The sequence below is a fragment of the Parus major genome, chromosome 4 (genome assembly GCF_001522545.3).
Source record: "Parus major isolate Abel chromosome 4, Parus_major1.1, whole genome shotgun sequence".
In the NCBI taxonomy this organism is placed as follows: Eukaryota; Metazoa; Chordata; class Aves; order Passeriformes; family Paridae; genus Parus; species Parus major.
The window spans coordinates 50,601,826-50,625,243 of record NC_031771.1 but is presented as its reverse complement, the minus strand read 5'-3'; the positions used below and the strand labels follow the sequence as shown (position 1 = coordinate 50,625,243).

The following is a 23,418-nucleotide window of genomic DNA, read 5'->3' as shown; positions in this document are numbered from 1 at the left end:
TGTCTCTAATACTGTTCTTCTAGTTCCCAGACTGTCAGTATCAGTAATGATGTCCTGTTACCAGCATAAAGGAAAGTTCTAGTTATTAAATCCTTGGATGCATATGTGCCCTGAGGTACTTAGTAAAAGTGAATGATGAATTATTATATTACTTATTCTTTTTTTCTTGAGTTTTTTAATTGTTTCTGTGTTATTTATAGCAGACTGTGGCCTTTGTTTCTTCATATTACTGTGTAAGCAAAATTAGTAAAGTTTTAATGCTGCTTTATGCAACTGGACAGTCAAGTTTTCATCATTTTTACATTCACTACTATTTCTGAAGTGAGTTTGCTTGTACACATCATTACAGAAAGAAACGTGTTTCATACTCATTTTTCTAGACAAATTTCCAGTTTTCCATGGGATTTCATTATGGCATAGATACCATCTGGTTAACTTTTAGACCTTAAAAAATAACTTAATTTGCATAATTTCTGTAATGAAGAAATTCAAGTTACAAAAGTAATTATTTCTTAAATTTGACATCTCTTTTAAGTAAATATAGAACTTTAAAAAAACCTAGACAAACTTCCACTTCATGTTCCAGTCTTTATTTAACTCTTCCTTGTTGCAAGGTTGTGGAAAATACTTGCCATTAGTGAACTTCGCGCATCATAATTAAAAGGTTAGCACAATAACTATCTTTCACTGTTTTGATGAGGGTTACTGGATGGTAAAATACTCTGTTAAAAACTTGCTGTAGATGGTGCAGATCTCATGTTGTGTGGCCTGCTTTAAATAGGCATTACAATTACACTATTCCAGGTGCATGGATGAAGACTATCTAGGTTAGTTTGAAAGTTTTCTATACTTTTAAGTAACAGGAATGAAGGGAGTTGACTTTTTTGAGTCGACCCTTCATATGAGTCTTGCACTTCACAAAATTAATGGGTTTTAGCTTAACAAAGAAACCAGGAGGTAAGAAGCTCAGGTTGGGCTTCAGTTGAATTTAAGACTCTATGCCTGATGTTTCCTGTTGGACGACTCTCACCTTTCAAAGGCATTCAGCTGATAGAGACTCAGGTGCAGTTCAGTCCTGATAAGTGTGGGTATTTGGCTTACAGTTCTTGTATTGTTTTCCATATTTGCCATTCACTGAGACTTCTCTCTTCAAAGTCTGAACAGTGTGACCATTCAGCAGTTTAAAGGACTGAAGTGTTTTGGATTCCAAAGCATAGTTCACCTAAAGACTTCAAGCCAGCTGGGTATTTTGATTTAACTGTTCAGAGTTAAACATGATCACCGCTGATTAGCATGAGAACGCTGTAGCTGCATCTTGTTTTACAGCTGTTAGTGTAGGAGCTTCTATAATTTCTGATCGAATCCTTCCTTCCGCTGAACTGAGTGTGCCTGTCCTCTGAATAAAATTCTTTATTGAGAGCATTTTCCTAGGGCTTACCCTGTGGATTCACTGCTTTGTCCTTAGCACTTTATTACCTAATGATTTTTTTTGCTTGTTGTCACATTGAGTTCCTTAGTTGAACTGTTAGTTCTTTGATCTCCTAGGAAGAAAGATTGCTGAGCAGTTTCATTCTCAGAACAGTGTGGGTAATTGAGAAACATTTGGAATTGACCAGCAGATACAAAGGAGAAATTTGTATCCTTCTAAAGTCAGTCTGGATATAAAATAACTAGCTAGCAGAAGCATTTGAATTCTCCTGAAGGCAAAGACTTCTATAAGGTGAACACAGGGATGACTTGGATGACTTGAAAAAGCAAACCTTTGTGACAGAATCCTGTGGTTTGAGGAGAGCACTGCGTGCATCAGAACTAGGTAGAAATTACACGAGTGGATCTTATTTCCCTTTAAGCCCTTGCTTCCTGGCAAGTTCAGTTAGAGTAGCTTCTCTACTTGAAGTACTGCACTTTCTCTGTTGTGATTGACTTGAATTGGCTGAAAGAATATTGTTCTCTCCTTTGATGATTATCTGATTTAGTACAGTGTTTCCAAATTTCAAACCTGGTTCACTTTTTCTATATTGGATAGAATATTCATAGCTCATTTCTTCTGTACATGAGTTTGCAGAACTGTAAATACGAAGTTAAAAAGACCCAAGACTGTAGCTGTCTATACCTGAAGACTGAGAAGGAGGTAGATATATAAGAAAGAAAGCCCATTCAAGTTGAGCGTCCAGACTCTTTCTTCATGTTTGTAGTTTTAGCCAAACTTAAAATTTTATCAACTTTAAAATTTTCTTTTTTTGTTCAGTAAGTTTTCAAAGGTTTTTCTCTGCATTCTAATTTTAAGAGTGTGTTCATTATTGTGGTTTGTTTTCATCAGTGGGTTACACCTTGTTTCTTACAGGTCTTCATTGCCATCTAGTGGCTGTAGTTGTTCAAAGGACTCGGTTTAGAATAAAGCTGAAATGAGTAAGGGTATGAAAAAAGTAGGGACATTTTTTTTTCTTGTGTTCTAACTAGTAAGATAAATACAAAAGAGTACATGGGGAAAGAGGGTAAATGTATCATGTGCTTTATGGTGTAATATTATTTGGAATAGGAGGGATTTTTTTTTAATTTTTGTTTTGTTTTTGTTTGGTTGGTTGTTTTTTTTTTTAGCAAAGTATTGCTCTGTTAATAAAAGTTGACACTAATTTTTAATCTGTGTATTACTTCTTCATCAGGAATAACTCATAGCTGATGACCATGGTAATTTTGAAAGATTCATAGATATTTCAGCTGGATACATATTGATATAACACCTGCTTTTCTGTGTTGTAAAAAAACGAATGTAAGTGGAAAATTTTGACTGTAGATTTATAGTCAAGAAAGAAAGTTCGAAGACTTTTTTGCCTGCAGGCAGTAAATTTTTTTCATGTTTATAACCACCAAGACATTTTAAATTGCAGTAAAACTTAAAAATTGGTGATTTGTTTCTCTGACAGAAAACGTACATTATTTGCGTCCATTAACCAAAAATACTACAAATACCTGCATTTAATGATACTAATTCTTAATATATATCTGTATTGAATTATGATATTATTAACAGCACTTTGGTTGAATCTATTAAGAATTATGTAACTTAGAAAAAAAATTTATATCTGTTAAATAAATGTGATCATGCTGATAAATAGGAGTTTTACACTGGATTTTCATTATGAAGCTACCATTAATGGTGTTTAATAGAAATAAGAATCATTTAGGATGAAAAAGACCTTTGAGATCAAGTCCAACTGGCACTGACCTTTCTTGCCCAGGACTCCCACAGACACTTCAGAAACGGAATAATTTTGTTCTCTGATCATTTTCCATGACTCGGAGGCCACAGTTCAGTTCACCCCCTGCCCTGGCAGCTCCTGCCCACGACTGCGACGGCCTGCGGGCAGCACAACTGGCTGCTGCCCCAGCATGGAGCCTGCTCCCCCTGCTCAGAATTCAGTTGTCTCAAGCCCAATTTAAAAAAAAAAAAAAGACAGAAAACATCACCTGTAAGGTAGGAGTCATTGTTGGGTTGTAGAAATGCCAAGTTATAACACTACTCTCCAAATTCAAGTAAATAAAATAATCAGAAACTTTTTCATGTTCCCCTCCCTTACATGCCTCCTTAGTTATCTCACAGTTGATGATAAAAACACACAGCTTGTTTACTAACTAAAACCAAACCTTTCCAGGATTTGGGCTTTAAAAATTTGAAGAAACTTCAATACCTGTGCATTGTAATATAATGCTGAATTTAATTTTTTACATATTGTTCTAAGTAGCATTTAGACTGACAGTGCTGCTGAAAACTAGGCAATATTTTTGACACATACTTATGAAGATATAAGATTATCTATTCTGGGGAGAGATTTATGTGTGGATGGAATCGACTCGCTACTTGCTTATGACAAAACTCTGAATGTTTAGGAATGGTAGTCAGCAGTTGTCCATTAAATTAGTTTGTGGGACTGTTCTGTGTATATTAATTGCTTTGTCATGTAAAGCACCTGCAAAATACTGTAACTTTTGAAGCCTTTTTTCCTTTCTTTCAGAAACTCTTTGTAAGGTGTTTTATAGAGATGCAGACTGTTACCTGACATACATTGAACTGGAAAAATTCCCAGTGACAGTGCATCTACTGCTGCTTTTCCTTGCTTTTGCTGCTTTTATTTTTTTTGTTTTAACTTGCGCTTTAGAAAATCTACAAGAGAAATGAAGGGTATGCCTGTATAAACTCAAGTGTAAAGTGTGAATGTGAAAGCACTGAGTATACATCAGTTTGTTTATCTGGAAAACTGTATGTAATTCTATAATGTGTTCTTCATTTTCAGGTTTTTTTGTCCTCCTCCATGTGTGTATCTCATGGGCAGTGGGTGGAAGAAAAAAAAAGAGCAAATGGAACGGGATGGTTGCACTGAGCAGGAGTCACAACCTTGCGCCTTTATTGGGATAGGAAACAGTGACCAAGAAATGCAGCAGCTGAACTTGGAAGGAAAGGTAGAAAAACTAATAAACCACTAAGATAACTAACTGCAAAGGCTAATGCAGCTCCATGGTGCATATTTCAAGGAATGCCCTTTCTTATTTTTGGATCATTTTCTTACACTCCAGGTATTACATAATGGTTGGAGAAAGAATCCCTCAAAATATTTAGGATAATTGAGTAGTTGATTTTGGCTCATAGGGTCATAGCAAGGTATTAACAATTAATTTTTAGGTTGTTGATGCAGACTCAGTAAACTGTTAGGTTATTTGGTAGGCATCATTGGCTAATTAAAATACGGTTTCTGGCCCAAACTCTCTGTCCCGCTCCTTGGCTTGCATGAGTGGATAATCTTATCAAGGAAGGATCAGAATATCTGCTGCCAGAAGTAGTCTTTTAAGTCCCTTTGCCTAAAAATACGATTAAAATTTACAATTAAAAATTTAGTAGGTTATTTTTACAGTGGTGCTTTCAAGATTTTTTTTATGGCATTTCTAATGACTTAAACAGTTGGAATAGAACTAGCAGCAAAAGTGTTCATTTTACACGGTTGCTTTATTAAGCAGTATTTTGTAGCTACCTGGTATTTCCAGCACAGTCTACCAGAAATGCTTCATATATACTAAATAGGAAAAGAATAATTGAAGTTCTCTGTAAGATTTTTTTTTTTAATTCTTAAAAATTCTAACTAATTTTTAATTTGTTAATTAATTTTTTTTTAATTCTTGTGTTTCAAAACCCAATAATTTCCCATCCTTTCAAGAAAAGTTTAGTTCAACACATTTCCTGCATAGCCGGTCCCTTGTGCATGCCCAGTGTAGGGTCTATATGACCCTAATCAAATGTAATTTTTAGTAGTGCTCTTGACCCCTCATCAGTGGCTTTGACACAATTATGGTCTCCAGTCATGTCTTCTAATCCTGGTAAGGGTCTTTAGAATGATCATAGAGTAATGATGTTGAGTGCAACACTTCACTGAGCTAAACAGTAGACATAAAAGAATGCATACAGAGGAGATGGATAAAACAGGTTCTCATCTGTTTTAGAAACTGTTGCATCAGTTTTCCTATTTTATTAATAATTAAATATGCATAGCTTCTTGAACTGGGTTGTCTTCAAAGAATAAACCACGGTATGTTTTCACCTACAGAATTATTGCACTGCCAAAACATTATACATATCAGACTCAGACAAAAGAAAGCACTTCATGTTATCAGTAAAAATGTTCTATGGCAATAGTGATGACATTGGTGTGTTCCTCAGTAAACGGATCAAAGTCATCTCCAAACCTTCTAAAAAGAAGCAGTCACTGAAAAATGCAGACTGTAAGTATTTCACAGTTTTTCTTTATTTTGAAATTAATTTTGTTTCGTACTAATTTTTTGTTACATATTCTAAGGTCTAGCTACAAGGGAAATGCAAAGAAATTTTCAACTTCAGGTTTCTTGCTGTATTTCAGAACTGTACACATCAGTGTATTTTAAAATATTCCAATATAGTTAGGTTACCCTGTTGAGTTTTATGCAGTCATGGTTAATTATTTAGTAAATGTAAATGGCCCACCCAAGCCCCTGTGTATTCTGAAGAATGAATTCATGTAGACAAGTGTATAAGGAATGTTCTACCTCAGTTTTCTAAGCTGTTGGGTGTCTTTAACTGCGATGATCTGGTCCATAGAATGTTTTGATCAATATCAAAGGGATTGCTTTCAGATTGTGATAAATGACTAGTATCAAGTTACCTAAAATGCACTCTGTCACCTCACAGCCACCTTCTTATTGTCTCATGCCATTTTCATGTTCTTATTTTTGTTTTGCATGGTTCCTTTCAAGTAGTCACTTAAGAAATCTGTATGGTGATATTTCACCCAGATTTATTTGCTTACCGTGTTTTTCAACTAACGATATCTCTGGTGCTAATGTATAATTGGGAACGTTTTTGCTCTTCCTCCAACATTTTTTGCTTGCATACCACTGGAGCACCTCAAGAGATACCCTTTTTTTTTGTTTGTTTTTCTCTCTCTCTTCACTAGTGCTTTAAAAGGCTCTTCCATCTGTGTTGGGCTGGAACCCATTCACCTATGGAATGTGGATCTCGGGGCCGCTAGCTTGGCACATGACTAAAGGCAATCTGTTGCTGTGCAGTTCACGCCCGTGGGCTCAGAGTATGCACTGTTGAATTTGTATTCAGACAGATAGTTTTGACAGACAGTGAATGTGAACCAAGCATTCTTCAGTAGTAAATGTGAAACAAATAGAACAACATGCCCATTCTAATGGCAAAATTTTAGTTGCTGTTTTTTTTTAGGGGAGCAAACTTTACATTTCTCTCTTTTGAATGATAAGTAAGTTCAGATCTGAGAACATTTCAAGTTGCATGGTTATAATTTGACATAGTTACATCTATCTTCCTTTCAATTGCTTGTGATTTATAAGAATACTTTTTCTTTATATTTCAAATATTCTTCAAATGATTGCTGAAAGTTTTGTCTTAAGTACTTCACAAGGGCAAGCTAAAGTTTCTGCTTAAATAATCAGCTGGAGAACTATGAATGGAAGGAGTTTTCAGCTGGCGAGCACTGGCCCATTTGGCTAAGTGGCAAAATTCTATGAGCTAGCATGCCTTCGGAGAACAGCCACTATGTATGTTATTGCATTCACAATTTTATGACTATTTTTGGTCTCTCACAAATATAAATATTTTCTAAATTAACCAATATTTGATAATTATGTCTTGATTTCAAGTATTCTTCAGTTTATTTCATGTTATTTGTGACTTTTTGATACTTCTCTATGTAATAATGAAGTAATTTTATAATCTCAAGTCTGTATGTGTTCCTTGCAGTATGTATTGCATCAGGGACAAAAGTGGCACTATTTAATAGACTTCGATCCCAAACAGTTAGCACCAGATATTTGCACGTAGAAGGTGGTAATTTCCACGCCAGTTCACAACAGTGGGGAGCGTTTTACATTCACCTTTGTAAGTAAAAGAAGATCTCTGTAATTTTTTTTCACTTTCTTTCCTTCATCCTCACAAAAAAAAAAATAATCCTGCATTTTTCCTCCATATTAATTGTTCATATGCAGGCTTGCTTAGTTACTGAGTGTATATTTGATGTAAGAGTGTGATGTTAAATGTTTCTCCTATCAAAAAGAACGGTGATTAAAACAAGTAATTCTGAAAATTCCTGTTTCATGCAGTGGATGATGATGAATCAGAAGGAGAAGAATTCACAGTGAGAGATGGCTACATTCATTATGGGCAGACTGTCAAACTTGTATGCTCAGTTACTGGCATGGCACTCCCAAGACTGGTACAGTTTCATTTCTCCAATGCTGTAATTAATTTATAGATGGCAACTTAATGTAATTCCATAGTTGGGTTTGCAGTGTTTACAGTTTTTGGCCTTGTGTGTTGCCTTTGAGTAATACATGTTTTATATGGAAAATGGCATTTGTTTTAATTAAAGCATATTTTTGTATTCACAGATTATTTCTGTAAACAAAGAACAACTTGTAAAATCAGGGAATTTTTCAGAATTTAAGCCTGTCAAAATACGTTAGTCTATTTTAAAAACAGTATTGTAAATTTATTTGTTCCAAAATGCTTCAAATATTGGTATTGAATAGATGAGTAAAATATTTGCAGCCTGTAGGACTCTTTCATGTGTTGAGTTCCAGCACAGCTTCAAAAATGTTCGACTGATTTGAATCTAAAAGCACTACTGTGTACTCCTGAGGATATATTATACCAGTAGCAGCTTGCAAAAAGCCATCTTTTCATATTTATTAATACTATCTGTTTTAAATCTGAAGCATGGGAATTGCCTCTGGAATAACCAGTTAAGGTTTGTGAACCAAAAAAAATAAATTACTTCTGGAGACAAAGTACTGGGTTTTGTAAATAAAGTTAAGTATAATTATGGATTTTTTTTTTCCCCTGTTTTATGCACTTAATGCCAGCCTAAGTGGAATTTTATGTGACTAATAATGAATAGTGCTTCATATGGGATCTTCTCTGAAATTGTGGTTTGTCAGCGTATTACAAGTTTCATACAAGGTTCTGCCAATTCCAGTTTAGGTAGAAGCAATCTTTAGAATGCACCAATATAAAAACAGACTTCCTGCAGTCAGGCTTTTGTTCCCCTTTCCAGAATAATTTTGCTATGACTGTAATGTGAAATTCTCTCCCAGTACCAAACTTAGCTAAAAGAAAAAGATAATAGCCTGCTCAGCATAAATGGTACAAAATGAAAATTTTGTTTGACAGTAAAATCATTTACACTGGTTACACTACAGATATGGTTCAAGTGCAGGAAATTCAGTAAGAGGGTGTCACTTCTTTATGGACTTCATGTTAATACTTTTTTATTGCTGAAAGGAGATGCCATCATTTATTATTCCAGAAACCTTACTTGTAAGTATAAACAGATTAAAACAAATTAGGCCAAAGGTTCCTGTTTTGTTTGCCATGGGGAACATTTGTCATACTGCCTTACAGGACTGATGGAGGGTGATGCAATTAAAAGATAACTTGCAGATATTTTATAAGCAAATGCAGAAAATTTAGAAGAAAAATGTTTAAATTTATTTTGCTAATAGTACTATTTATTATAATTAGATATTGTAGAGGACATAGTTGGGCTTCTGTTTGTCAGCTTAGAAATATTTAGGCACTTTGGCTGCTGCATCTAGTAGTGCTGCATAAATCATTAAATTTCTTTCTAGGAGTTGAGTTAAAGTTCTGAGAAACGGATTTTCACTTGCTAAGGGAATAGCTTTAGATTTTTAGAAATAAATTGGTAAAATAGATCTGAATTAAGTCAGCAGTTATTTTTTCACTGAACTGCCAAATGTAAGGAACAATTGTTCTTTGCAGTTTTCTTTAAGTAATATTTAATGACCAACTACTGGTTGTCTACTGATAAGACATGTTATGATTATTTCCAAAACTATACTTAAGGACATCTCAATACCTTTAGTTAATCCTTATTTTAATTATTCTCCTTCAGCAACCAGTTTGCCACAGAATGTTGTTGATCCGATCATTGGTGAAAGCTTTTGTGAAAATAATCACTAGGAGCAGTAATAAATAATAATTGAAGACAACAATATAATTAATAAATGCTTTTTTACACCAGCAAATGAAACAAAAGTAGATTTTGCTGAAGCTTCAATTTTTTTCCCTACTCCTTCAGCAAAAATAGATAAAATATATTTTTATAATTTTTATATTTATATCTATATATCTTTTTATATATATTTTATACTAATGCAGCACAGTGAAGTAGTACTGAGTATTGCTTCAATGTTGTGTTCTTGTTTCAAAACCATTAAGAATTATGAATCTAATGTTGATGCCAAAATGATAGGCATGAAAATGTTATAAAAAATTACTTTGCACGTCCTTTACTGACTGTATATATGTAATAAAGTATACAACTCATTCTAAATATATATGTACAATTTTCATTCACAGATAATTCGAAAAGTAGATAAACAAACGGCATTACTGGATGCAGATGATCCGGTATCACAGCTCCATAAATGTGCATTTTACCTTAAAGACACTGAGAGAATGTATTTGTGCCTTTCCCAGGAGAGAATAATCCAATTTCAAGTAAGTTGTTGAAAACTGTTTCAATAGGTGAAAAGTGTAGTTGCGAAGTTTTCCCAAATATCCCCAAAATATGTATGAATGCCATTTTTGCAGTAGGTTTTGAAAAGAGAGGATGGAAAGCAATAAGCTGTTGTCTGTGCCTTTCCAAATCTGTTCTTCTTTCCTCATAATCGTCTTCCATGTCTGTCTGGAAAATGAATTCTGGTTTCTCCAATGGAGGAAAAGGAAATACTCTAGAAACTTGTGCATGTGATCGTGATACTGTGGTTAACATGTTGACATATGCCAGTGGAGCTGCACCACTTGTTTGTGTGTCCCTTTCTAGGTAACAGCAAATAGGAAATGATACCATTGATAATAGTCTTGTTTCATGATGAACTCAGCAGAGCTGCCGTGTGTTGCTCTTGGTGAAGAGTGTAAACATAGACAGCTGTGGCAGTTGCCCACAGTTACTTGAAAAGCCACAGAAATTTGATTTGTCTGTAAAGAGTATAACTGTGTCAGGAATACTTTTTTTCTCCAGCAGGTGGAGAAAAACATGGGGTTTTAGTCTTTTGTTTGTTAGCATGCTTGTAGCACTTCCATGTGGTAATTCGTACCAGACCAACAAGGACCCTGACATTGGCTCAGCTGGTCAGAGCTTGGTGCTGAAAGCAACAAGGTGGTGGGTTCAATCCCTGAACATACTCAGTCTTTACTTGAGTTGGACTTGATGACCCTTTGTGGGTTACTTCCAACTCAGAATATTCTGTGACTTTGTGAAGACTTAAACCAAGTTCAGGACTACCTAAATATTGAAATTTTCTTTAAATATTTTGGGGGCAGCTCAGATAACAAAGGTGTTGGGAGATAATGCTGTGCTTCAGGAAGGTGGCCATTCTTGGGAAAGATTCAAGACTTTGTTAGAATAGCTATACCTTCTTGGGTAAGAAAAGTAGAGGTAGGAAATTACAAGCTGACATTGAAGATGTCCCTTAATATAAGGGAAGGGACAGGAAAGCTTGGTGAAGAGAGACAGTTCAATTCTGTCCTGAGTTGGGACAATGGAAAAGAGAATATGAGAAGCTTTGTTCCTATATCAGTAAACATATTCATGACTTGTGGATCAGAAGGGACTAGATCTGTTGTTTTATCCACAGCACACAATAACACAAATAACACACAGCAGAAACACAAATATGTCAAAATTATATATATATATATATATATATCTGTCAATATATAGTCTTGTAAAAGAGAATGGACTGTCATTTAGAAGAGAAAGCTGTGCAATGTGAACTACAATAACTCAGGATCAGCCTGATATTTAATCATTCTTAGAGTACTGTGTGGGAAGTGCTGAATGAAGAAACAATTCCTGCTTCTTTGACAGCTGCCTTAGTTCATCATCCTGGAATTGCCTGTGGGACTGTCAGGATGTCCTACCACTCTTCAGTTTCAGCGACACCCATGGAGCCCAGTCTGATAAGAGCTCTGAACTTTCTACATGGGTAGGAGTTAGATCAAAGGACATTCCCTATCCTAAATTCTTTTAATGGAGTAGGTACCTGCTGCTTATACTTGTTAAATAAAATCTGGTAACTTGCACATCAGTCTGTTACCATGCTTTGGTAGGTGAAATCACAGTGGAAGATAAACTCTTTCTGCCAGTGTCAGGAGAGAAATCCTGTTTTATCTGGGTTGTTTTGGGTTTTTTTGGATCAGAAGACAAAGACCAGGGAAACAACGTGTGTATACTGTTCCTGTAACAGGAATCTAGACAAACCAGTCACTGTTGGAAAAAAAAAACAAACAACCTACCCAAAAAGTCCCAAAACAACAATAACAACAACAACTCCCCAAAATCCTGAAACTTTAAGACAACAAGTCTCTCTTGGGTGGATGGAAATAGCCCTATGTAGAGACCATAGAGGCTTAAAGCAAAGAGGCTGTAAAAAGTCTGCTGATAAGCATAAACCTTGAAATTCAGTTGCTGAAGCACCGGCCAAATCTCTCTTTCAAGACATGCATATGTTCTGGAGCATGGAAAGGGGTTATAAATTGTGCCTTACTGGATCAGTGCATAGTCCATGTCTGTGTCTAGTCCACCAGCAGCAGCAGGAGTTGGTGCTTAGGGGAAGCAGATGGATCTGGTTGTTCTGTGGTCCAGTGTGGTTGTACTCTGCCAGCATCCACACTGCTTGTACGGTGTGTGAAAGGCTGTATTCCTGATTCTTATCTCTTAGTGTCAGTTTTTAGTTGTTTACGTTGGTTTCATTACCTCATAATGTTCCTTTTCTCCAGTAATCTCTCGCAGAAATTTCAAGAGGTGTCTTGTTCACTGTGTAGTGTTTGCTGTATTTGTTGTGAATCATGTAACAATTTCTGAGAGTGATTCCTACTTTTGTAGTATTCAGTGAGCAGCAGTTCCGCATTCACTTAGCCATCAACATCTTAATTTCTTCTCTCCTAATTGGAAAAGCAGAGTCTTCTCCATTTTGTCTCAGAAGTTCAGCACTCATTGACAGTTTTAGTTGCCCTTTCTGTCCCCTTCTCTTTTTCTTTTCTGCACGGCTTTTTTTGATGGGGAGACCAGAGCTGCACCCAATATTACAGAATTAGGTGAACAAGGGATTTACACTGGCAGAATAATACCAGAGAGCTTGTTCTCAACACTTGTTTCTGATGGTGTCCAACATTGTGTCATCACTCACAGCTGCCACTGCACAACAAGGTGGTGGTTTCAGAAAGCTGTCAGTGGCAACCCTAGGTTCCTGAGTTGTAACTTCTGTCTCCAGCTGAAGCAAGACAGTACATGAGTACTAAGCATGATGCTAAGGCATTTTAATTTTCCAGTGACACCTGCTGAGAAAATTGAGTGAAAGGAAAGAAAGGGTGAGAAATGTCCCTGGATCCCTATTTGGAATTGAAAAGGAAGAATGCTTCTCTAGAAGAGGAATTGAAACCTTTAGAAGATTTCTATAACAGATGGAGTAATGTGTTATTGAAATTATTCTTGATCATAGTAACAGGATTTTGAGAACAAATTCTGTGGAATTTGCCTTCCACATCGTGGTCTTAGGAAATGTGAAAAAAAGTCAGTCAAGGATCTTTTTCAGGGTTGTTAATTTTTTCATATCCATGGTTTTATTTGTCATGATTCAAAGTACACCATTCCATGCCAACAAGAATTGCAATCAGTCTGTAAGAAAGGTGTCATGCTCCAAAGCAGTATACAACAGTTCCTATAGGATGGCTCCTCTTTTGAAGCTGGGCTGGTAATTCAGAAGCTGAATATGTTTCTCATGGAAGTTTCATTTAGAAATGCTGAGTTTGTAGTTACTATCCATGTCACACGCTTCCTTTGCCAGCTGTTTTCAGTGCTTTCTACATGATTGGACCAGAATGAAGAGTCCACATGAAAATGCAGCTTTTTTTTTTTTCTTATCTGATATGGACAATTCATGCTAATTGATGTTTATCTGCCACTTTGAAGAGTGAAGGTCATGGTTACATAGCAATATATCCTTAAAGAGTAATGGAGGAAAAAATAATCTAGCTATTAGAATTTTTTTGTCCCAAGTTTTTCTGTGTTTAACCTATATGCAATTTTCTTTCAGGTTGCTAGGTGGTGAAATTGTTCAGAGAGGCTTCTGTTGCCATAAAAAATATTTATCTGCATGTTTATCCATCCATCTGTCCATCCATCCATCCATCCTAATTTAGTAGTATTTAGAGGGAGATACTAGATGACCTTTGGCTTAATTTGAAGGGACCTCATTCTGATTCCATTATTCTAATTTGTAAGGCTGTCATTTCAGCTTCTCTTCTGTCTTTTTGCACAGACACTGATATATAAGCTTTTGTTTTCTATCATTTTGTGGAGGGTGAAGAATGCTAAAAAGAAAAAAAAATTGAGCAGATAAAAATCATAACTAATAAAAAGTATTCCACTTCAGTCTGTAGCTTTTTCAGTCATTTTGCCTTAATAAAAGATCTGTTCTAAAACAGCTACTTCTAGTTGCTGTAGTTTTTTATTAATGCCTATTGAATAACATTAAAACTTTGAAAGTTGAACTAAAATAAAACTCAAGCATAAGGTTGGAAAGGTGACAGTGTTCTAGGTGAGAGTCATGGTGCTCTCACAAATACTAGTTTTCTAAGCTTTTGTGAAATGTGAAAAGTGTTTCTGTAGGTCATACTTTAGAGAAAAAAAATAAGGAAACGTGTTTTTGAAATAACAGGTGTTATTACTGGATGAGTTGGTTTTTAGGTCTGTGACTTGACAAACATGTCTACAGATCAGATTTTAAACTTTTCTTTCTCTCTAAGGCCACTCCATGCCCAAAAGAACCAAATAAAGAAATGATTAATGATGGAGCTTCTTGGACAATCATTAGCACAGACAAAGCAGAATACACATTTTATGAGGGGATGGGTCCAGTCCATGCTCCAGTGACACCCGTGCCTGTTGTAGAAAGTCTACAAGTAAGTTGGTGGTTTGTTTTAGTAAACTGTTTTATATGAAATTATTTTTGTTACACTCATGTAGCTTTCATGAAGTCCTTACCTCATTTAACCTTCATCTTGTGAAATACTGTAGGAAAACAGTCTTAATAGCTTTATAAATAATAAAATTACTTTGTTGTAATAAATTTTCTTACTTACATTTTAGAATAAATTAGTCTATCCATCATAGAAATAATATTAATATTGTTGTATACAATTAGAATTTTATTTCTGAAAGTACCATGGCAGTGATATCCCTAGGACTGGTGTTTGATTATTTAGAAATTGTTTTTGACTCTTGCCAATTATAGATCAAAGAGAGCCCTACTAAAAAAAACTCCAGTATTTGGCAGAGGAAAAACTTAAAGCTCCTCTAACACCGTCACTGAAAGATTTTGTTCTCTGTTTTCAAAGCCTTGTTGACATCTATTCTAAGTGGCCATTATCAAAACTTGGAAATTCATTCATAGTATCAAATTATTGGCAATATCTTTTAGATCTGTTACTTCTTTATACTTCAGCTGTGTCTATTGTGTTTGTGTTTTGGTTTTGTCCAGCTGATAAAAACAGCACTGTTTAATGGTTTAATGTTCTTATCTGCATGTGAAGGTTTTGTTTGTGACTTTTTTGGTTGGTGGGGTTTCTTGTTTGTTTTTTTTTTACAAGGGGTGAGTGTTTATTCTTAATAATGTATATTTGGGGGGATTTTCTTTTTCTATTTGCTCCATTTCCAGTTGAATGGTGGTGGGGATGTAGCAATGTTGGAACTCACAGGACAGAACTTCACTCCAAATTTACGTGTCTGGTTTGGGGATGTGGAAGCTGAAACCATGTACAGGTACGGTATTTTCTATTACTTTAATGGCGGTTTTGTTTTACTGGGTGCTTTGAAGAGTGTATCCCTGTGTACACACCCAAGTGTACACTTTGCTCCACTGCAGAAAGGGGTCTAGGAGTGCTGATTGCTAGAGGCTTAGGATGAGTTAGCAATGCAGTCTGGCAGCATAGAGGCCAAACTGCCTGCAGCTGGTCAAAAGATGTGTCTAGTCCCACTGCAGACAGCACTGGTGGAGCTTCACCCTGAGCACTGCATGCAGTTCTGGGCTCCCCAGTTTAAGAAGGCTGTTCAGGTACCGGAACATGTCCAGAGAAGGGCAGCAAAGATGGTGAAGGGCTGGAAAGCCCCTATGAGTTTTAGCTGAGGACTTTGGGCTTGTCTGGTTAAGGGAAAAGTAGGCTGAGAGGTGACCTCATTGCTCTCTGCAGCTTCCTGAGCAGGGGAAGTAGACAGGGAGGTGCTGAGCTCTGCTTCCTGCTATCATGTGCCAGGACACATGGGGATAGTTCAAAGCTGCACCATGGAAGATTTAGACCAGACATTGGGCAATATTTCTTTACTGAGAAGGTGGTCAGACACTAAAATGGGTTTCCTAGAAGGGTTGTAGATGCCCCAAACCTCTCTGTGTTTAACAAAATGAAGGGTATTGAGCCTTAATAATAGGATAGTAACTCTTGGTTAGCCCTGATGTGGTCAGTGTGTGCACTTAGTTGAATGTTGTAGGTCCCTTCCAACAGAACTGATCTTTTCTATTGTATTCTTTCAATTTAAGTATGTTGTACTCAGTTGACTCTCCTGTTTTTCAGATGTGCAGAGAGCATGCTTTGTGTTGTTCCAGACATTTCTGCATTTCGAGAGGGTTGGAGGTGGGTCCGACAGCCAGTCCAGGTTCCAGTAACTTTGGTCCGTAACGATGGCATAATTTACTCCACCAGCCTTACCTTTACATACACACCGGAACCAGGGCCACGGCCACACTGCAGTGCTGCTGGAGCAATCCTCAGAGCCAACTCGAGCCTCATGGCTTCCAGTGAAACAAACACAAACAGTGAGGGAAGTTACACAAGTGTCAGCACAAACCCCACCAATGTCACATCATCTACAGCAACTGTAGTTTCCTAACTACTGTTGTTTGTCTGGACTTAAATTGACTTTTTGTGCTACATTCAAGAGAACTGAACAATTTTTGTGGTTTCATGGGAAAACACTTTTCCATTTTAGGTGATATGATTTGAACCTTGTTACCTGCAAGTGCTGATCTTAAAAACAGAAGCCACAATAAAAAAAAAGAAAAAACCAACATCCGAAACATAAGAACTTTATTGAAAATCTATTTTTCAGCTGTGTTTTTTTAAGTGGGCAAGAAACAAAAATGTGGCTGGGATACATGTTGAGCAAACTAGAAAACATGAACACAACATAGTTTTTATGGACCAAGGAACTTGTATAAGCTTTAGTATAAAAGGTACATTTTCACCATACCTTTTTTGTATCACAACATATAGTACACTTTTGTTACCAAATAGTTTATATTTTTTTTTTCCTCTGAGCTTTTGCTCTGAAGTATATTCAGGTTCCAAGCCTGACCATGCTTGTATAATCTAATTACCATACTCTTCCAGTTTTAAAAAAAAAATATATATTTTTGGTCTGTGGCTGGAACTGTTCCTTTTTTTAAACTGAAGTCTTGTGACTTTTTATGAACTGAAATTGTTTTTATTTCAGCAAGTAGAACCTTGTAAAGGCCAGCATATTTTTTTTAAGATTATATGAAGTCTGTGCAAAAGCTTTAAAAAATGCCTCTGCCTTGCCTGCAATACATGCAATGTATGTTAACTTTAGTGCTCTGTTTTCAGTCATTGTTAATAGTTATTTCTGTTTTTCTTTTTTAAATATGTATTTATAGTGATAATTCATGAGGTTCTAACATTACATGAGTTTTTTTCCTAAAAGTGGCATCTCAAGCAGTCATATTAATGATTGTTCGTGTCACAGGCATATGTTGGTGTTTTTGAAGGGTTGTTACTGGGTTACTCCCCCTCTTCCTTGCTCAGTCATATTACATCTGAAAATGTTCCAGGATCTGTTCAGGTTTTTCTAATCTTGTACATAATTTGTATTAAGTGTAAGTTAAATGTTTTATTTCAAAAGTGGAATGTTCCCAATAACTTAATTTGGCAGCATGTCTTCTGTCTTGTTGGCATGTAACTAAAGTACCATGAGAAGTATGTGCTACAAATGGGATTGGTAGGTGATGCCCTTCATCACTTGAGAATCACAACAAGCATGTTTTTCATCATCCTGTTCAGTAAATTAGGCCAGATTTGTGTAACACTTGTATTGAGAACGTGCTTTCATTGTGAAGTGATCATGCAGTAATAACTAGAAGTAAATTTTATTACTTAGAAATGGGCAAATAGGAAATCATAAAGCACTATGAAGATGTCAACTCCTCCCATCCTTGTTTCCTGTGGGTTTCCCTTTCTTTGCCAACAGCTTGTGCAACATTCAAGTCTTCTCTCCAGCATAAATTTAAGGCTCATTTGCACTTTGACTTTGTTGGTTGTTGCGTTTGTTTTTCATTTTGACTTTACCATGTTTTCTCCCTCCTTGTAGACCTGCCTGCTTCATTTGTATTTGAAAGTATACCCCAGTAGTTAATTTGTAGTCACAGAGTTAGGCATAGACTTGTAGGGCAAGTTCTGACAGTGTGATCTTCTTCTTTAAAAGCCAAAATTTCACGGTGTGTTCAGCCTTTTCTCTACCCTGAAGCAAAAGTCACAACTGCTGTGTAAATGTGAACCTGTGGTTTCCTACAGTGCATTGCTTACAGGCTTACCTGTTGACCATTTTCATAGGGTTTTTATTTCTGACCACTTACTCCAGTTTCAACACCCACCACCATTTTAAGGCATCGTCTCTGCAACATATTTGTGTACTCTGACGCTCCATTCTACTTGTTTGCTTTAGTGTGCTCCGTTGTATGTGTGAAAACAGTGTGTTTAAAGGAAGAAATTGGTTATAAAGCATATTTAGAAAGTAGTAAAATCAGTGCCACTATCATCCTGAAATGTGCTTGTATTCTACCACAGGCCTTCATACTTGTTATTCTGTATTACGAAATGTGTTCCCGTGACGTAGTCTCGATGCTGGTTCCTAGCACTAGTGAATGCTGCCTCACCTCATCTCCATTTCAGTGACCAAGGGCAGGATTCATTGTGGCCTTATCTCTGTTTTAAACTGTTTACTGGCATTGACTTGCAAATCTGTTTACCTTTGTATGTGCTGTAAATTTTTGGTTTATTGTGTTGTGGCGGGAATCGTTTCACAGTGTTTTTGTTAAAAGCACATAAATATCTTACAGTACAGTACAGCTTAGTTCAAGAGCCACAGATTTTCATCACTAATTAGACTGAGAATTAAAATAAGCAAGATTCATATATCAGATTTAGAGGTTATTCAAGAAACCATGATAAGCAAACCATAACAAGCCTTTTAACCTTCAAAGACTATTTAAAATAGCTTTTCAGAACTTGACACATGCTTTTATACTCATTATTTTAAATTTTTTACATATAAATGCAATACTTTTTATATTCATTTTCTTTATGTGCAGTAATTTTGCCCGATAGTTATACTGTCCCTTGACTTGTAAAGATTTAGCCTAATATCTGCTGTTCTAACACTACAGCAAAGTGGGTGAAAAAAGAGCATATTTTGCTTACAAGACCATTTTAAACCACATTTTTTCATTTGGCTTGTGGCTCTCTTGTTGCCAGTAGTTATTCTGTAGTACAGAAATGGTCTTCCAGGTCCTTACTGTTGTTAATACGTCCAGTTGTTCAGATATATTATCTTCCTGAACCTTTTTCTGTGGGGTGATATTGTTACATATATTGGCCTTGTGAGCTGTTATCAATTTTCATTATATTAACAGTATCTCAAGATTTTGATAAAACTACTTATAGAATGTTTCAGTATGAAACTTATAACTGTTCAAGTCTAGCTGTTAAGTCTGCTGTTAATTCTGTATACATAGAAATTGAGTCTGTGTTCAGAATGTTGTTATAGTTCCAACTATAGGAAGAAGAAGCAAAGTGAGTGCTCTAATTTAGCTATGCCTTTTCCTGTTTTCTGTTGTTTGGAGCTGCGTTTCAGAATTCAACACTAGCGTAGTCTTTAATAATCTGCTGCTGATGTTTTTCCTAATTATTTGCCCTGAGGGCATCCCACACCTGTGTTAATAATGGTATGCTGTACTTGTTTTCATTGCACAGACTTAAAAAATCAGAATGGTTACCAGAAAAGACATTAACTCAAGACACAAATTGGTGAATTCCCCATATAGAAAATATTAATGCCTAGTGAATCAAATTATCTATTGGAAGTAAGATACCCACTTGTGGATTAAATGACTCCATAGAGATGTCCATCTTGAAACTAAGATGCTCTTCAGTTATTAACCATATTATTTGCTTTCTTTCAAAAGCAGCTGTGTTTATGAGTACTGAACAAATGTGTATACTTTCCTGTGCCAGACTTTTGACTTTGTTTTCAAGCACTGTACTGTGGGATTGAGTGGCAGCTTTGTTAGAAAAAGAAGTATATTAGGGTTTCTACTTAACCCTTTTAGGACTGAACAATTTCTTCCCTTTAGAAGCTGTAAAATAAATGAGCAGTTCTAACTTCGTAACCATTCTGTCTGTGTTCAGCACTGCATTTGCCCCATCTGGAGGTGCTATGCTAATGTCATTTTTTAAAATCCTGTAGCATGTGTATACATTCAGTCTTAAAAGGGTTATTTTTACAAACTGTGCACCTGTAAAGTTTCTTAGCAATAAAGGTAGAAAAATGAGCAAGTTTTTACCATAATTTTGTAGAATTAATTGCTCAGTTCCATATTTCATCAAGAAAACCCCTGCAATATGGGCAGTTTTGAGGATTAAATAAAAGTGAAATGTAAACCACATAAAAGTGTTCTTGTCAAGTGTACTCTGTGTGTGTATGTGCATAAACTACCGGGTTTCATTTTTTTCTACGAGGCTAAAGATAAAATGCCATGTTACTGTTGCTGTGACAAACGTAATTGAACATCTGTATGGTGATACAAAAGTACTTACAGTTCAAACAGGTGTTGAAATTTGCCACATTTTGTTGGTTTTTTTCAATGTTGACCAAGGAATATGGGTTTGTTTTTTGTTTGTTTCATTTGTTTTGGTTTTTTTTTTTCCCCCCCAAATGAACAGTGAGTTCATCTATGGAACCAGAGCAACACAAAAGAAGACCAACCCTGGGAGTGAAAAGTCATCAGTACTTGTGAGGCTGTGCGCACTGGACTCCACTTAAATGGGATATGGAATGTCCACCCAAAAATATAAATTGGTTTCATTTTTGCTTGTATTATTGCTGAAGTTAGATAAGAAACTGTTTTTTAATAATTTGTAAAAAAAAAAAAAGTTTCACTTTTTTATATAATTTATTAAATAAGAAAAAATGAACTGTGTTTAATTGTTTAACTTTAGCAACTTCATTTTTGCAACTAGTGCACCTGACTCCTTTAAATCTTATTCATAGTTGCAGAATGTCTGACATTTCATTCAGTTGGTTGATAACTAGAGCCAGAAACTCAGCAAATTAGCTTATTTCTTGTTTTGACAAGGCTTTAAGGAACAGCTAGGAATTATTCACTCTTAGTTTATAAGCACAGGTGACACAACATTCATTTCAATAAAGTTTTTGAGATGGGAAGTGGACATGGCAGAGAGGGAATACAGAATAGCAGAAGCCTGCCAGTACTAACTAATGTTGTATTAAGCTGATTAAAGAACTACAAGTTTACCTTTAAGACTGTGAAGGAGCTAAAAGTGGTTCCTAAGTAGGGGAGGTGAGAACAACATCAAAAAAATCACTAGCTTTATAGAAGGGTTACAGATTTTTTTAACTGGAACATCTTCCAGGTGTTTGCCATTAAGACACATAAAATAGTCAGAAACTCAACAGTTGTAGAACTTCCTTTTTTGGAACAGGGGCAGTATGGATATTATTTCTGCAAACTATTTCCAAGACCCTTCAGTCATTTTCTGAAATAATAAACCCATTCTTTTGGAACAGAGTAGAAATCAGATCTGAGGTTTCTGCAAAGAGAATAGTTACTTGCTAAACTTTAATTTTGGTGTTATTGGAAGAAACTGCCAGAGTTGATGCTGGTCTTAGATGAAGAACTATGGATAGAAGAAACATCTCTTCAGCTAATCCTTGGCAATTACCTATATAGGTAGTCTCAATAATAAATCCTAGTAGGATCCAGAGAAAGAAGAGTAAAAGGAGAGTGATGTGAAATAACTGGACTAGAGGAAAGGATGCATTTAGTGTTTACATCTACAATGTACCATTTCAGAACTACTGAACTCGGTCAAGTAGTTGGCCTTTCACAGTGCCCTGTTCAGATTGCAGTTGCATGCTCCTAGCAGGGTAGAAAGAACTGTGTGCTCAGTTAGTGTCTCCTTTAAAATTCCTTTAAAGTTCACAAAAAAGAATATTTATTTCTGATATCCAGTAGCACAAGCTTAATGTTAGATCAAAAGGAGCATGAGGAGTTACAGCCCATATTACTTCAAAATACTTCTGTATTGAATATAGACATTAATGATGTATGCTAAAGTGAGAGAAGTTGAGAAACTCTTGATTCTTTGTAGAAGCAAACTTGCAAATTAACTACTGTCTGATGACATCTTTCAGGTTCTGCATCTCCTTCAAATATGGAAAGGGATAGTTAAAAGTTGGATATTTTCTGTTCTGTGTGCTATTCAGTTCCCTTATTTTTCATGTGTACTTTTCCAGATCATTAATTATGTTTCAGTTTTTGTCAGAATGTGTAAATTTTGCTGAATAATTTAGGAGAGGAGTTGGTTTTAAGTAAGGTGAACTCCCAGCTTTTGAGACTACACGCTGCCGTGTCTTGGTGCTGTTTCTACTGCTAGACTGTGGGGTGGAGCAAAAGAAATGTTACTGTTTTTTATGCTGCTTGCAGATAACATGGAGCAGAAGGTTCTACAGACGTGGCCCTAAAGATCTATGGGTTTTCAGTTGGGGGGGGCACAATTCACAGCCATGTAAAGTTGTAAATCCTTTGAATTTAGAAACCCTTTGCTTTTTAATTATATTTTGTGTCATGTTGCTCCCTCATCTATGTTGATTTAAACCTTCAGTCTTCTCTGTTCTATTTGCTGCTATGTTTACTGGGAAACATTGGCTATTTCCACCTCCGTGAATCCCAGTGGGTGTGTTCACAGGCAAGATGGGGCCTTGTGCTATTGGAGCTACTTCTGTGCCCTACCTTCATCTCTTCTTTGTGCTTTAGCTTCTCCAGAGTGACTTGACTTTGAAGCCTTTGGCATTTACAGCCAATAGGAATTGCATTCATCTGTTCATTGCTATACCAGTGCATTGTAGCATTCAAACAGATTGCCATCTATTGGCCATCCTTTAGAGAAGGAAGGATTTTGATACAGAAGCCACAGCCTTGCAGACCATACTATCAGAGTCCTTCCAAGAGCTTCATAGCTTGGAGAATAACTTCAACACATATAAAAGATAGAAGAACTGATCTATATGTACTATGTTTCTGTCTTGAAATCGTGTTTTAATAGCCAGCTGCTGACAAACAAACTTAGTTCTTAAAATCTCCAGATGAGTTTAGGGGACTGTTTATTTTTTTTAATGAGATAGTTTGTTCTAGCATTTCTTCTTGATTTTGATAATTATAATAAAATTGGACATAATCTGCTGCACAATACATGCTTATGCAGATAAAGAAGTATTTATAGTTAGCCCTGAACTAAACTCTACATGGTGTTCATAAACATGCTGTTTTTTCTGTTAGATGAGCTTCAAATTCCATTTTAGTTCTTTTACTGCCAGCAGTTTTTCTTTGTGAAAATTGGGAAAGGCAGTGGTGGGTTCATAGTTACTGAATTTGCTGCCTTAAAAAATGTAATTGGAAATTATCCAAAAATGTGAGAGACTT

General features: G+C 35.9%; 1 protein-coding gene across 3 annotated transcripts in view; it reads left to right on the top strand.

Moving 5' to 3' along the window:
• Positions 1-21,514, top strand: part of RBPJ (recombination signal binding protein for immunoglobulin kappa J region) — a 59,351-nt gene extending 37,837 nt beyond the window's left edge. The window contains exons 4-12 of one of the 3 annotated variants that reach the window (XM_019006287.2): positions 4,293-4,458; positions 5,595-5,769; positions 7,289-7,426; positions 7,648-7,760; positions 9,926-10,066; positions 14,378-14,533; positions 15,289-15,392; positions 16,199-16,258; positions 20,639-21,514. In XM_019006287.2, the coding sequence (XP_018861832.2) occupies positions 4,293-4,458; positions 5,595-5,769; positions 7,289-7,426; positions 7,648-7,760; positions 9,926-10,066; positions 14,378-14,533; positions 15,289-15,392; positions 16,199-16,258; positions 20,639-20,738 (1,153 nt within the window). In that variant the 3' untranslated portion in view covers positions 20,739-21,514. Of the gene's footprint in view, positions 1-531; positions 3,476-4,292; positions 4,459-5,594; positions 5,770-7,288; positions 7,427-7,647; positions 7,761-9,925; positions 10,067-14,377; positions 14,534-15,288; positions 15,393-16,198; positions 20,558-20,638 lie in introns of those variants that run through there. The other 2 variants (XM_033513543.1, XM_015623959.3) reach the window with 2 other exon arrangements.
• Positions 21,515-23,418: the final 1,904 nt, after the last annotated feature.